Source organism: Chrysemys picta, chromosome 11 (assembly GCF_011386835.1).
Source record: "Chrysemys picta bellii isolate R12L10 chromosome 11, ASM1138683v2, whole genome shotgun sequence".
NCBI lineage: Eukaryota > Metazoa > Chordata > Testudines > Emydidae > Chrysemys > Chrysemys picta.
This window is the reverse complement of record NC_088801.1, coordinates 57,316,143-57,329,861: the sequence shown is the minus strand read 5'-3', so window position 1 is coordinate 57,329,861 and position 13,719 is coordinate 57,316,143. Positions and strand designations below refer to the sequence as shown.

The window sequence follows — 13,719 nt, the reverse complement described above, 5'->3', positions numbered from 1 at the left end:
GCTTATGCTCTAATAAATTTGTTAGTCTCTAAGGCCAGGTCTACACTAACCCCCTAATTCAAACTAAGGTACGGAACTTCAGCTACGTTATTCACGTAGCTGAAGTTCGAAGTACCTTAGTTCGAACTTACCTTGGTCCACACTCGGCAGGCAGGCTCCCCCGTCGACTCCGCGGTACTCCTCTCGCCGAGCTGGAGTACCGCAGTCGACGGCGAGCACTTCCGGGTTCGACTTATCGCGTCCAGACTAGACGCGATAAGTCGAACCCAGAAGTTCGATTGCCAGCCGCCGAACTAGCGGGTAAGTGTAGCCAAGGCCTACGGTGCCACAAGTACTCCTGTTCTCTAAGGGTTGGTCTTCACTATGGGGAGATTGACACTGCTGCAATCAATGCAACAGGGATGGATTTAGCAGGTCTAGTGAAGACCCGCTAAATCGATGGCAGAGTGCTCTCCAGTCGACCCAGTACTCCAGCTCTCTGAGAAGAGTAAGGGAAGTCGACCGGAGAGCATCTCCCATCAACACAGCACAGTGAAGATACCGCGGTAAATAGACCTAAACTATGTTGACTCCAGCTATGTTATTCACAAAACTGGAGTAGCGTAACTTAAGTCCACTTACCCCGGTAGTGAAGACAAGCCATAAGACAAGGACTCTGACTTCCTGTATTTATGTAGAGTCCAGCAGGGTGAGATATTGACCTCTGCTGGACCACCCAGGTATCACATAATAGAAGTAATAAAGAATAGGCTAATTATATTCTACAGGTATCATTAACTTACCAAAAATATCAAGTTAGACTACAAACTCAGAGGCTTTCCAAGTTGACTCATGAGTAGTTACACCTCCTGGTAAATTGTATTGTTACAGAACTGGCAGGAGGGAGAGAATGAGAATCCAGAACTGACCAACTCCGAATGGAAAAGCATGGGTATGTCTATTATAAACAAAACAACCCCCCCATCCTCCATGGGAGGATAAAGAGGCTGCTGTTCAACTTCTCCCCAGAGCAGGTGTGCTACTGAATTTGAGGGTACAATGAAGAAAGTTACTGCTGAGACATGGACTGGCTTCCTTTCATGTTTTAGGTGGCAAAGATGGCAATCGTTTGAGTGAGTACAAAGGAGCAGACGGTTCCACTTATTTCTGAAATTGGATGCAATCATATCTGTGAATCACACAGCAGCAAATCACAGTAATCTGCATTACAATACATTATTCTGCTGCACTACCTAACTCCAGTATACCACCGCAGCAGAAACACTCCTCGCTGACCTGTAGTGTATTTGCCTACGGCTTAGAGCTGTACTGAAGCAATAAGCTACAAAAAGAAATGCTTTCTGCTGCAAAAAAAGAGCAAATTACAAAAGGAGTCAGTCTCAACTAATGCAAGACAAGCATCTTCTTGTTCACAGTTTGCATAATTAGATATCATGAATAGGGGTTTTTTATTGGTCTAAAAATACTCTGCCTTTGTTTAAATCAGCTATTTCATTAACAGCATGACTTTTATACAAGCATTAGTGAGGTAGATAGGGCAGTGAGTGCAGATAAGGTATCTTTTAGTTAACACTCACAAATAAAATTCAATTTTCCTCCACCAGAGCACTCCAGGAACCGCTGCTCCTATTCCCAAACCCCTGAAGCACTGTGGAGATAATCACTGCTGGCTTGGGTGCTCTCACAACTGCTGCCTAACCAAAGATAATGGGGTACATAGGGTGAGAGGTGCCACAAGACCACCAAACCTGCTCCCCTTCTCCTATCTCCATCCACTCTCCAAGGCCTTTGCTCTTATAAAAACAGGAAGAGCAAAAATCCCCATAATCACCTGTCTGGGAGGAGTCCTGGTAAAGATGCAGACTATTGGCACTGAAAGCAGAGTCTTTCAATGCTAAGCTCCTGAGACCAGGGGATATCTTTGTTCCATGTTTGTACAGCACCTAGCACATTGGGATCGAGGTCTCTAAGTGCTACCACAATACAGATAAATAGTGGCACAGCTTTGAAACGAATCACTAATAACATTTCCATGAAACTAACTTTTTTAACACACACTGATTTTGTTTTTTTGTGGTATATAGGTTGATTTTTATGGCTAACTTATTTTCCTGTTCTGAAGAATATATTTGATAATGTCACTGAGAAATCTCTAGGATAACCACTGGAATTTACATAGAAAATAAAATCACTCTGAAAATGTGTATGCAGCACATAATCATAAGGCAGGCATCAAGGGTCTACAGCAAGTAAAAATAGATTGGTTAAGGTGCAGTTTCCATTGCATTGCATTTCAAGGGTTTGTTTGCACACATTGGCATTGATTTAGTTGACCCCCAGTGTGGACACTCTATTTTTGGTTTGAGTGGTTTCATTTCAGTTTAGCTTAAACCTGTTACTAAACTGAAACAAAGCCTGGTTTAAACCAAAATAACCAGAGTAACTGTGTGTGTGTGTGTGTGTGTGTGTGTGTAGACAAGCCGCAGATCAGATCATGCTTTCAGTCCAAGCTATTAAATAGTATTATATGCAATTATTATATAACATTCATGATATGGTAGCACCTAAATGTCTCAACCAGGTTAGAACTACATTGTGCTAGGCACAATCTAAATACATAATAAATGACAGACCCTGTCCCAAAGAACTTACAATCTAGAAGGGGGGCAGGGGGGCTACAGTCTAGAATAAGCAGATATAAACAGTGCCTTTCATCCCAAAATGTTGTACAGATTAGATACACCACACCACAGTTTAGGGCAGGAAAGAGAGAATGAGCTGCAGGAGAAATTAAGGAAGGCAGCATGTAACTAACTAGCCAGCTAGAACTTGGCCAGGCCATCCACAGTAATACTGGAGTTGGTTGAAACTCAGAATTTTCATTGCATGGGACATTCCAACCCTTTGAAATGCCCTTTTCTCACAAATTGGGATGAAGAATCTAAATTTTGAAATTCCCCACAAAACAAAACTTACGAAAGTATTTGTTTGGGCGATCTATATAATGTATTGTATTGTATTTATATGTAATCTGTATGTATTACATATTTATATAGTAAAAAGGTTGAAATGATAAAGACAAAACAAAGCCTGTGAGTCTATTGAAACAAAATGTTCCAATAATATTTCATTGAAAATTTGGATGAAATGGAGCCATTCCCACAAGAAGTCTTGATGTCATTGCATCAGCATTTTCCTGTGGAAAACTGTTCTGTCAGGAACATTTCCACCAGCTCTAGTTAACAACTTACTCTGTGGCGAGAGGCGATGTGTCATGGAATGTTTCATAATCTTTCTTTATATTACAGTAGCACCCAGAAGCCTGAATCAAGTTTGGGGCCCTATTGTGCTAGAGTCAAGGCATTGTGAAACACAGAAATAACACATGGTCCTTGTTTTCAGTTTTTTAATTTCCACTGAAAGATAGCACTCCCAAGAGCAGCCTGCGGGGGCATTAGTTTAATATTGACCCAGAGAGCCAGTTACTCTCCAGTACCCATGTTTGCCTACAAAGGGAAATGGAAAAACCTGTCCATCAGCTGACGTCGCCTTTCTGTTTCCAGCCCCTCCACCCCAAACACACAGGGTTCTCTCCCTCCTGTGTGAAAAGAAAATGGGAGCGAGTGTGGAGGAAGGAAGGCATTTAGGAATTGGCTTGTGTGTTATTTATTTTTTATATGGGGGACGAATGAGTGCAATAAGAAATCTGTTCTTGAGATCATTGGTGCCTCAGTGTTTGAGATGAGAGACCCTTAAAACTAAGATTTTTGCCTCTTTTCCCCGCTCGTTCAGATTGGCTATAATCCATTTAGTTTATATGAAATCCAGGAGTTCTAAATCTATGGACTCTTGACCAGACATGATCAGAGTGAATGTCAATGCGTGCCTAGGGGAATTATCATTCATCAGTGTGGTATGTATGCACAACCATTCTGTATATGACAGCAAACTTACAAAAAGCCCAAAATATAGAATATTCATCTTTACCTCTGGACACTATTTCCAAAAATCAATGTACTGAACAACTTACTGTTAGGTTAACTGTATCAGCTGTTCTCTTTGGGTTTATTAGAAGCTAGTTAAAGCAATGGACTCACATTATAGATTAATGACATGGAAACCATTTTTGTGATGCTATAGTGCAAAAGATTGTTTAATAATAGTGAAAGCCATCTGTTGTGGTATGCTTTGCTGGTAGTAGCAATTGTGGAAGCTGTACTGTAGGTAGGACATATATTTTTACCACGTGGTGTCCAAATTTGCAGATTTGTGTCCTATTTTGTCTGAACGGGGCTACCCATCTCTAATTGTCAAGTTTTTAAAATGAGAGCGTTTCATATCTAGCTAACATATGTCTAGTTAACACAAATGGACAAGATGTCTGTCTGTCAAGTTGTATGCCTAACTTGTTTTCCAAATACAGTCTTTACTGATCTTGGGAACTGGGGTTGAAACTGTGATTCCCTCCATTCCCTAAAACCATCCTTCTACTACTGCTTGAATTAAAGGAGAATTTCTATAGCTGAGAGCTGTGCCAGGTTCCTTATTCTCTGTGGGCCACCTGCAAGGGGATAATATCATTCACTCTTGCACACCCAGCCAGTCTATTTCCTTGGATAGATTATTGAAAACAACAAGGACAAAACAAGATCTCCACTCTCAGTGCTTTGTTTCGGATTCAAGCACAAATCAAAGCACATGGATGTAAAATGTAGAAGGGGGTGTATAACTTTAGAGACCCTTGTCCATTTGTGTTAATTAGACATATGTTAGCTAGAGATGAAACGCTCTCATTTTAAAAACTTGACAATTAGAGATGGGTAACCCCGTTCAGACAAAATGGGAAACAAATCTGCAAATTTGGACACCACATGGCAAAAATATATGTCCTACCTACAGTACAGCTTCCACCATTGCTACTACCAGCAAAGCAGTGCTAGTTAGGAATTATGGGTCCCATTTTTGACTGTGTAAATAAGGGAAGAAAAAGAGATGGGCAGGGGTGAGAAGTGCATGTACTCGAACATGATCAAGGAGGTAAAATGAGGTTCCTTCAGAGAGACAGACTTATCTGGCCCATGAGAGAAACGTACACATCCTAGGAGGGATTCTGAGGGCATTCAACAATTCTCAGACTGACTATAAGAGAAGTTGTGGCAATGGGATACTTGCTGAGCATCAGAAATCCCACTGTAATTCTTCAGTCACGTGCGGTCTTATTGTTTCTAAATTGCTGACTGGGGCAACTGACAGATCACAGCCTCACTATTGTGCCTTTCTTCTTCTAATTTTCACAAGCATTTTTAGTCTGCCTTAGGATGGCTTGGCTTTAAGCTAATAGTGATGAATGTAGCTCCAAAGGCTTATCCATTAAGGTTCGCTTAAGTTGTGGCAATATGGACTCAAAGGGGAAGACCAGGATTGTAACTCCAAGACTGCCAGAATTACTGGGCTTTAGCACAGAACTTCTTAACTGGTCAATGGTAGCTGTGGCAGAAGACCACTTACCTCCTTGAAAATGTGAAGCATTATGCCCATTGTAAAGCTGATGATGGGTAGATGATGGTTTTCCCTGTAACTGGCCATTTGTAGTTTGATGTTTCTTAGGGTTTCTCTGCCCTGGGATGTTTGCATTGGTGCATCTGCATCAGTGCAGATGCCTGCAGAAGTCACACCATGCCATTGCAAGTCGCTTTCCCAACCTGTGCAGTGCATCTACAGTAAGCATTTGCCCTGGTCCAGCACCAGTGCGGTTACATGGCTGCAGCTACTGCAGTGTCTAAACCCCCAATGCCGAGAAGCCTTTAGTCAGGCAGGAATATGTGAACTTTTCTTCCTGACTCTCTAAGCATTTTTGTGTGACAGAAAAGCAGCTATTTTATCTGTTTAACTACATGATGCAAAAGCCTGTTGCCAAGAGCATCTTTTGTCTCCTCAGCCTAAGAATGCATTAATTGAATACTAGACAATGTCTGTCACAAGGGAGATATCTGTCTGAGGGATGTCTGCCATCTAATCATGGCAAGCGCTGAAAAGTAATAACTTATAAGAAGCACAACCCAAATGCAAGTCCCTGCTGTGGCTATTCTTCCAGACAGGATTGGCTATAACCTCTGGAAGAGATCAGGACTGGGAGCATCAGTTCATTATTGTGGTCACTGTTGTAACCCGAGAAGTCCAAGTTGGCTTCCTTGGTTTAAGCAACTAACTTACAATGCAAAAATGGTCACGCTTCTCTGGTAAGGAACTAAATTCTATATATTTTTCCCATTGGGGAAAAACATTTTGTTTGTCCAGAGGTGATTTCTTGAAGCATCTTGAGACTATCTCCTCTCCCAGAGAAAGCCAAGTAGTTTTCTAAGATTAAATTTCTCAAAGCAACTAGTGATTTTGGATGCCCAACTTGAGGCTTCTTAAAAAGGCCTGATTTTTGGAGGTTGGGTGCCCAACACTTTCTGAAAACCAGACGCCTTTAAGATGTGGCAGGTTGGACACCAAAAATCACTAGTCATTTCTGAAAAATCTAGGCACCCATGTTTATCTTCTCTAATTGAAGTGTCCCTTGTTTTTGAAAGCTCATGACCGATCAAGACAGCTGTTGATCCAATTCCTCTTTATTTTCAAGCACCAACATCTCCAGCTGTAGGGATGTAGTCAGAGTTAGTTTTATAGCAGGGGAAGGAGGGGTAAAATGAAATCCAGGCTAGAACTGATCTGTGGCCAAAGGTGACTAACCTACAGTACAATATGTTGGCTGCTCTTTTTTCTCCTTCCCAGACAGGGCAGATTGAAATGTGCAATTAAACTTCTGATTTTCTGGAGCACATCTTAAACCTTCTGGGCCAAACTAATCACTGGTGTAACTCAGTTGACTTCGGTGTTAACTTCCAGTCTGCTCTCTACAGAAACGTGTGAGTGAAATCCACTAAGCTTGCTAACAGGTACCCAGGATGGCTCTGTTATAACTACCGCTGGAATTTCACTAGCATAGCAGTAGGAAAGATCAGGTGCGCATAGCTAGGCCCAGAGATCCGTCAGGAGGAGATACAGAGTAAAATACTCAACTCACTGGGCCTTGCCTGTACGCATTAGGAAATTCTTGCCAAACTTCTCTGTAGCTACTGCCACCCCCATTTCACCTTGGTATCAGTGGGAGTGCTAGTGAAGGCAAAGCACTGGTGGCTGCCAATGTTTTAAGCACGCTGTCATGTAGGCTTGCTTGACTAAGGTTAGAAGACAAGGACCTTAAAATGCTAGCACCTGCCTGGAGCCCAGACTACCTTGGCACTGCTACCTCTGGCAGTGGAAGCAACAGTAGGCCATCCGAACAAAACTATCTTCGCTTAGCCACAGCCATGCTCTCCTTATTGTAGGCAGACCTTTTGATTTCATGGGTCTACTCTGAACAATTTCTTCTTTCTACCCATGGATAGTGCTCTGAGTTTCAAGCGTAAAATAGTACCTCACTCGCAGCTCCTGCTAAAGTAAGGGATGAGTGAAGTCCCCCTCTTGAACTACATCCTGTAACGAAAGCTGAAGCCGCAGTATAGGTTCTCTACAAACAAAACTCAAGAAGAATCTTGCATGTTCTACTGAAAACAGCGCGGGATCATTAGATACTGCTCTATTTCACATATGCATTGGAGTGGTTTTTGTATAAAATTATACAACTCTATCATACAAAACACCCATTGGAAACAACTTCCATTAGTACTGCTATACCATTGCTAGGATAGTCATAACAAGGGATGGGCAAACTCATTTGGCTTAAATTCAAACCCACTCAGACATTACTGGTTTGAACATTCGACTTGTACTCGAGTCTTCATTTCATTTAAGACACTGGTGGGGGACGGGTAGGGGTGGGCAGAGAGTGGAAAATAGTCGAATAAAAGCAAAGACTATAGGGAGACCAGAGTGGAAAAAATGCCAGTGTGAAAGGAGAGAGTAAAATGGAGTAGAGAAGGGGCAGACTGGGACAAATAGTGTGGGGGGAAAGAAGCAGAGATGGGGAGATTTTCTACTGGATATTAACTGTAGGTATAGGATGAAGGGTACCCACGAGGTCAATTTAGCTTTGAGGGTGGTTCTAATCTAGCACAGACTTTTATTTTGCTATTAACAGGCACGATTTGAAGAGCAATCCATTTTTTGCACCAAAAATGCCCTAAATTACAGGAAAAGAATCCTATTCTAGTTAATCTGGCAAGCCCCAAAATAGTCTGAATGCTCCACAAAACCTCAAACTCCAAGAGGTTCACCCATCTCTAAGAGTAACTTCTGGTCTCCCGAGAGGCTGATTCCTGGAGCTGATTATTGTATCAGGTTGCCAAGAGTGGCAAAGTATAGGGCAGGCTTTCTGTGTACAGGAATATAAATTTTTGATCATTCATTTAACCTTTAGCTGAAGACTAACCTCTAACTTGTTGAATTCATGTTTTGTTTTGTTTTGGAGACAGGCTTCATTGTCTCTATCAAATAAAGACCTTGCATAGAGCCACAGTCTGTATCCCAGAAGCGTGTATGAGCCTTCATGTTCAGTGGAGGGGAAGATGGAATGTAGTTTTGTCCTGCCTTATTTTAACCCGTCCCGTTGTTACCGCATGAAAACCCCCACAGTGGGAAGGAGCCCTAATGGAAAGAGAATAACTAAAACATGAACATGTTCAGGCAGAGGCAAGTCCTGTATGGCCACGGGTGGTCATGGCTGCTGCAGAAGCGGTATGGGTCCCTTGCAGAGATCGACACTCTGCAGTACCCCCATAAGGGCTGACCAGCATGGAGGGACTGGGATAGTGCATCAATGATTCTGCTGATCCACTGGCTATTTTTCCCCTGAGGATGGAGAGACAAGTCTAGTGTATCCTTCATTATAGGGATCTGAGATTAATGACAGTCTAGTAATTAGGGCAGTAGCTGGCACATGGAAGGCCCAGGTTTCATTCCCTGCTCCACTCCTGACTTCCTGTATTACCTTGGACAAGTCACTGTGGGCTTGCCTGCACTACAGAACCTTGGCTGGTCAGGGTATGCCGGCAGAGCACTCTACTAGAGATGCAGTATATGCAACAGGAGTTCTCCTGCTGGCCTAGCCAAACCACCTTGCCACACGACACTGCTATGCCGACAGAAGCATTCTGACAATGGCGGCTGGGAGGCGAGTGTTCCTCCTCCCCCCCTCCCCCCCCACTGCTAGCCCAGGTAGCTGTGCTGGCAAACCTTTGTAGTGTAGACTGAGTCGAGTCTGTCTGTCTGCCTCAGCCCTTCATTCTACAGATAATAACAAAGCGTAGCAATTCCCTATCTTACCGAGGTGTTCTGAGGATAGACCCATTAAAGCTTGTGAGGTGCTTGGATCCTATGGTAATGGAGGCCAGTTTAATGCTTTGGATGGCTGATAGGCAGGAGCCACTGCAGGGCAACTGTGGGAGGATTCCTCCCCCCCACGCTTTTTTGCAAACTCTCAGGCTGTACACTGATATGTTTGGCCCTATAGAAATATACATTTTTTTCAATCAAGGCTACTCCAAGCATAGTGACTACGGAGGAGGGCGGCATAAAATTATTTTTAATACAATTAGAGATAATTCAATTTCCATGTAGGGATGTTGGAGATCAGCAATTAATTACAATCAAAACCATTAATCCATTCTGTTGACCACAAAACTACCATCTATCCCAATGGCTCCAAGATAAAGCAAATCTTTGGAGCCGGTTCAGTAATACAAGTAGAGCAAAAATTGACCAAACTGAACATCTAATAAGACAGTTCAAGCACCACCCAATGGTCTCTAGAAAATTTGAATTCCAGAATAATTGAATTCCAAGTAATTTCATGCATTTGTGTGGGCTTCTGTGAAGTGGAAGATGGACAAGAGTTTTTATTTCATTCTGGCTCATCTAAAGAAATCCTAGACTTTTCCCTAGTGATCTGATTACTGTAAGTTTTATAAACTGTATGTAGGGACTGCCCGCTATTGTTGCTCTTCATATAACCTAATGGAAATTCTCAGCACAAGTCAGCAACTTGGTTTTACCACCATTCTAGGGACACATTTTCCACACTCAATAAATGTGACTGGTTTCCTAAATGCCTGAGGATTACATACTGAAACTTTCCACTTTGTGCATCTAGTCATAGAAGCTGGAGATTTCAATCAGTGCTAGTTTGCAAAGCTGCCTTACACCAATTAAACCACTTGTGGTATGGAAATAAGTTCCTGCATCTTCTACTGCCAGCTACAATATTGGTTAAAAGGTTGGACAGCATAATCCACAACATTTCCAAAAGGGGGACGTATCACATATTCCAGCATGGCTTCTTCTCTGGCTATTTGTAAAGTTACCGACAACTCACATCTGTCTACGCACGGCTTCCTATGTAATACGTTAAGAGTGCAATAATAGCTGATGAATTGAGAGGGAGCAGAGGAGGCGGCAGTGCTGAGCTAAGAACGGAATGATGTGCCCTTACTATGATAAACTGATTCCATTCCATTAAATCACAAAGCTGTCTCCACTCTCTTCATCCCATCTGAGCGGCTGAAGAAAAATCCAATCGCTCACTGCAGCTGTCAGGAAATGATACTAATTAGTTTAATTTGCAATAACACAAGCACTTAACTCTCCAAATAATTTAAGTTAGTAAGTCAGTTTTTATATTATGACAATGACATGTTTAAGAGTCTCTGGAGCACTGATTTCTTTAACCTCTGACACTACTGGAGCACATCAAAAAGTGTTTGTCCTCTATTATTCTAGTACCTGTTTTTGAAGGAAATTTGTTGATGAGAAACCATGGTGGTTTCACTTATGAGAATAAAAACTGGCTCATGGCTTGTAATATTTTGCAAGCTAGTGTTGAGGAAAAAAATCATCTTTAAAATAAAAAATTCCTCCCCACGTTACACACAGCTCCTGAGATTATTCAGACTGACCACGTGAAATCTGAATTTTCTTTTTGACATTTGTGCTCTTTGCTTAATTTTTGCATTTAACTGGGGAAAGAAGCTAGATCCGTCCGTTTTCATAGGGTTTCTCACTGGTTTCACTTTCTGGTTCTCATAACTAGAATGATGCAGCTATATGTAGGTTTCCAGTGCTGTGTGGAAAACAGGTGCTTTAGCTCATGCATATGAGCAGGGCCGGCTTTAGGCCAATTCCACCAATTCCCCCAAATCGGGTCCCACGCCTAAGAGGGCCCCGCGCCCGTGGCAGGGCCATCGGAGGGGAAGGCAAGTGGCCGAGAATCCCTTCCCTGCCTAGAGGCTTCTTTAAAAGTTTTTACTCACCCGGTGGCACTCTGGGTCTTCGGTGGCATTTCAGCGGCAGGTCCTTCAGTGCCATCGAAGACCCGGAGCGAGTGAAGGACCCACCGCCAAAGACTAGGAGCTCCGCCCAGTGAGTACAAGCCCCACGTGTTTTTTTTTAACGTGGTTTTTTTTTTTTTTAGTCATCCCTCCCGGGGCCCCATCAAAACTGTTCGAATCGGGCCCTGCACTTCCTAAAGCCGGCCCTGCATATGAGTTCCCCCTACTTCTCAGTGGGTGTCTGTTGATCCTGGGAACCTGCTCTTTCTCACACAGGGATTGGGGAAGCTTTTCTACATGGGGCCAGTGATAACCCATGAAGAGGGACTTGTGTATGAGAGAGAGAGAGATCAATCAAGGGAAATTCATTGACACCTCTTCAAAAAAGTTAGTATTGGTTGTGGATGTTGCAGAGTCTGAGCTGCCTCTTCTTCTACTTGTCCCTGATTCCTTGTTTGCATGTGGAGTCCATGGTGCTGTCTTACAGCTCTATTTTGGAGCTCATTTGCATGGACATTTAGGCACCAGTTACCCATGTTGCACTTTTGCATGCCTATTTGCAATACACACCTAAATGCAGAATTTGCTTGTGCAGTTGACCACCCCTTGTTGATAGGTTGACTCTGAAATAGGTAACCCAACAATGCACAGCAGTTTGGAGGTGAGTCATGTGGCTAAACACCCAGGCAATGTTCTCATCTCTTCTCACTAAGTTTCCAACTTGGAAAAAAAATCACAGTTTGGGAACTCAGATGTAATGATGTACCTCTGCACTCATCTGTTGTTTTAGGGGATTGCAGCATAAGATTAGAGACCCTATAGAAATAGGCAAAGTATTGTGGACTCCTCATCAGGCTGCACTCTGCAGTTCTTTGTTGCGGCAGGTTGGGAATTCTGTAACAGTGTGACTTAATTTGCACAATGGAGAATTGGTAACAAATTAGACATGAAGATGAATAATACCATCAGCATGGCAGCCCTGGTGTGTTTAATTTGAATATGAAATTGAAGTTATTTTACACAGATCCCACATTTTCATTTCTCAATATGCTACAGGGCGTGTAGTACTACAATGCAGTTATGCCTCATTGGCATTGAGGTTTGGTCAGCTGGGTGGGGACAGTTGAGGTTTTTGGACTTGGGAGAAGTAGGAGGCAGTTTAAGTGTGTGGGATAAGCACTTTAGCTGTATCTGATAAAATCGACAGTAATTAAATGTAGCATTAACGGATCGTCTTTAGGCTTCAGGGTGAACAATCCATGAACATTAGTGGGGCATTGCACATCTACCAGAGCAATTGTTTAAAGCTGTTTGCAGGCTCAAAGGCACTACTGCATCAGCTTACACACCATTCATAGTCCCAAGTTTTTTTTTGGGGGGGGGGGGTTGGGAGGGGAACCTTTTGGGCAATAAACAACTTTTGAAGAAAATCTTAAATTCTGGAGCGGAATTTTGCACCAAGAGGGGCGGGGTGGAGTTTGCAGCCATTTCCATGGGGGCTGCAGAACTGTCGAATACACTGGCCCCTAGAAATAGACACAATAAGCAGGTTTATAACAACATTTACCCTTTACTCTGAACATTCTGGCTCTTATTGGTTTCTGTCAGACTGCTAAAGTATATTTAAAAGCCCTGCTGTGTCTGCCACTGGTTTATTGTACATGTGAAGAGAGTTAATCACAATCTTTTCAGGATCTCTGCCCCTTTTTATATATTGTTTAGAGACATGCTTTTCCCAGTTTTCTAGTCCACACTTACAGTCCAGTGAGTATCTGGAAAACCCAAGTGCCAGCAACAGTGGTAATAATTTTGAAAAGCATATTGCTATAATAAATAGGGAAAAAATTCCCTATGACCAGAAAAGAAAATAAAGACAAAAATAAGTTAGTTTACTTTTAAAACCCCTAGAACTCTTCTTTTGTTCTAGTTTTTCCAAATGTCATAATTCAGTTTATCAACTGTCAATAACCAAATACATGTTTTTCTTTTCCCAAGAGCTGATTAAAGCTGTGGTCTCCGATAATTCATGGCATTCCATTGTATTTATTTCTGCTGGAATTTTCAGGCTGAACTACTGTAACTAATCTGCCACTAACTCTGTGCTTGCAAGAGCCCTGACCTCTCGAATCCCTCCTTTTTAGCAGAAAATTGGCATAGAAAATTTCAACACAATAAATGCTTTTAGTGTTTTTCCTTTATCTTGAGCCAGAAATCCATATGTACCATCTAATTAAATTAGTTTGCCACCAGTATCAGGTTGGGTTATGGAGTTCTATAGATGTAGTGATAGGAAAACATGAACTATTCTTTGCAGTCGACTAGCAAAAAAGGGAAAGACCAAAACCACAATCCTTTTGACCTCCCTCTAAAAATGGGATTACACAGCTTGACTGAATGTATATACACACAC

At 42.3% G+C, this 13,719-nt stretch overlaps 1 protein-coding gene across 1 annotated transcript in view; it reads left to right on the top strand.

The window, feature by feature from the left end:
• The window catches only part of FTCDNL1 (formiminotransferase cyclodeaminase N-terminal like), a 140,538-nt gene extending 139,565 nt beyond the window's left edge, over positions 1–973 (top strand). The window contains exon 5 of the mRNA XM_024104060.3: positions 871–973. Within this exon, the coding sequence (XP_023959828.1) occupies positions 871–893 (23 nt within the window). The 3' untranslated portion in view covers positions 894–973. The remainder of the gene's footprint in view (positions 1–870) is intronic.
• The last annotated feature ends 12,746 nt before the right edge of the window (positions 974–13,719 follow it).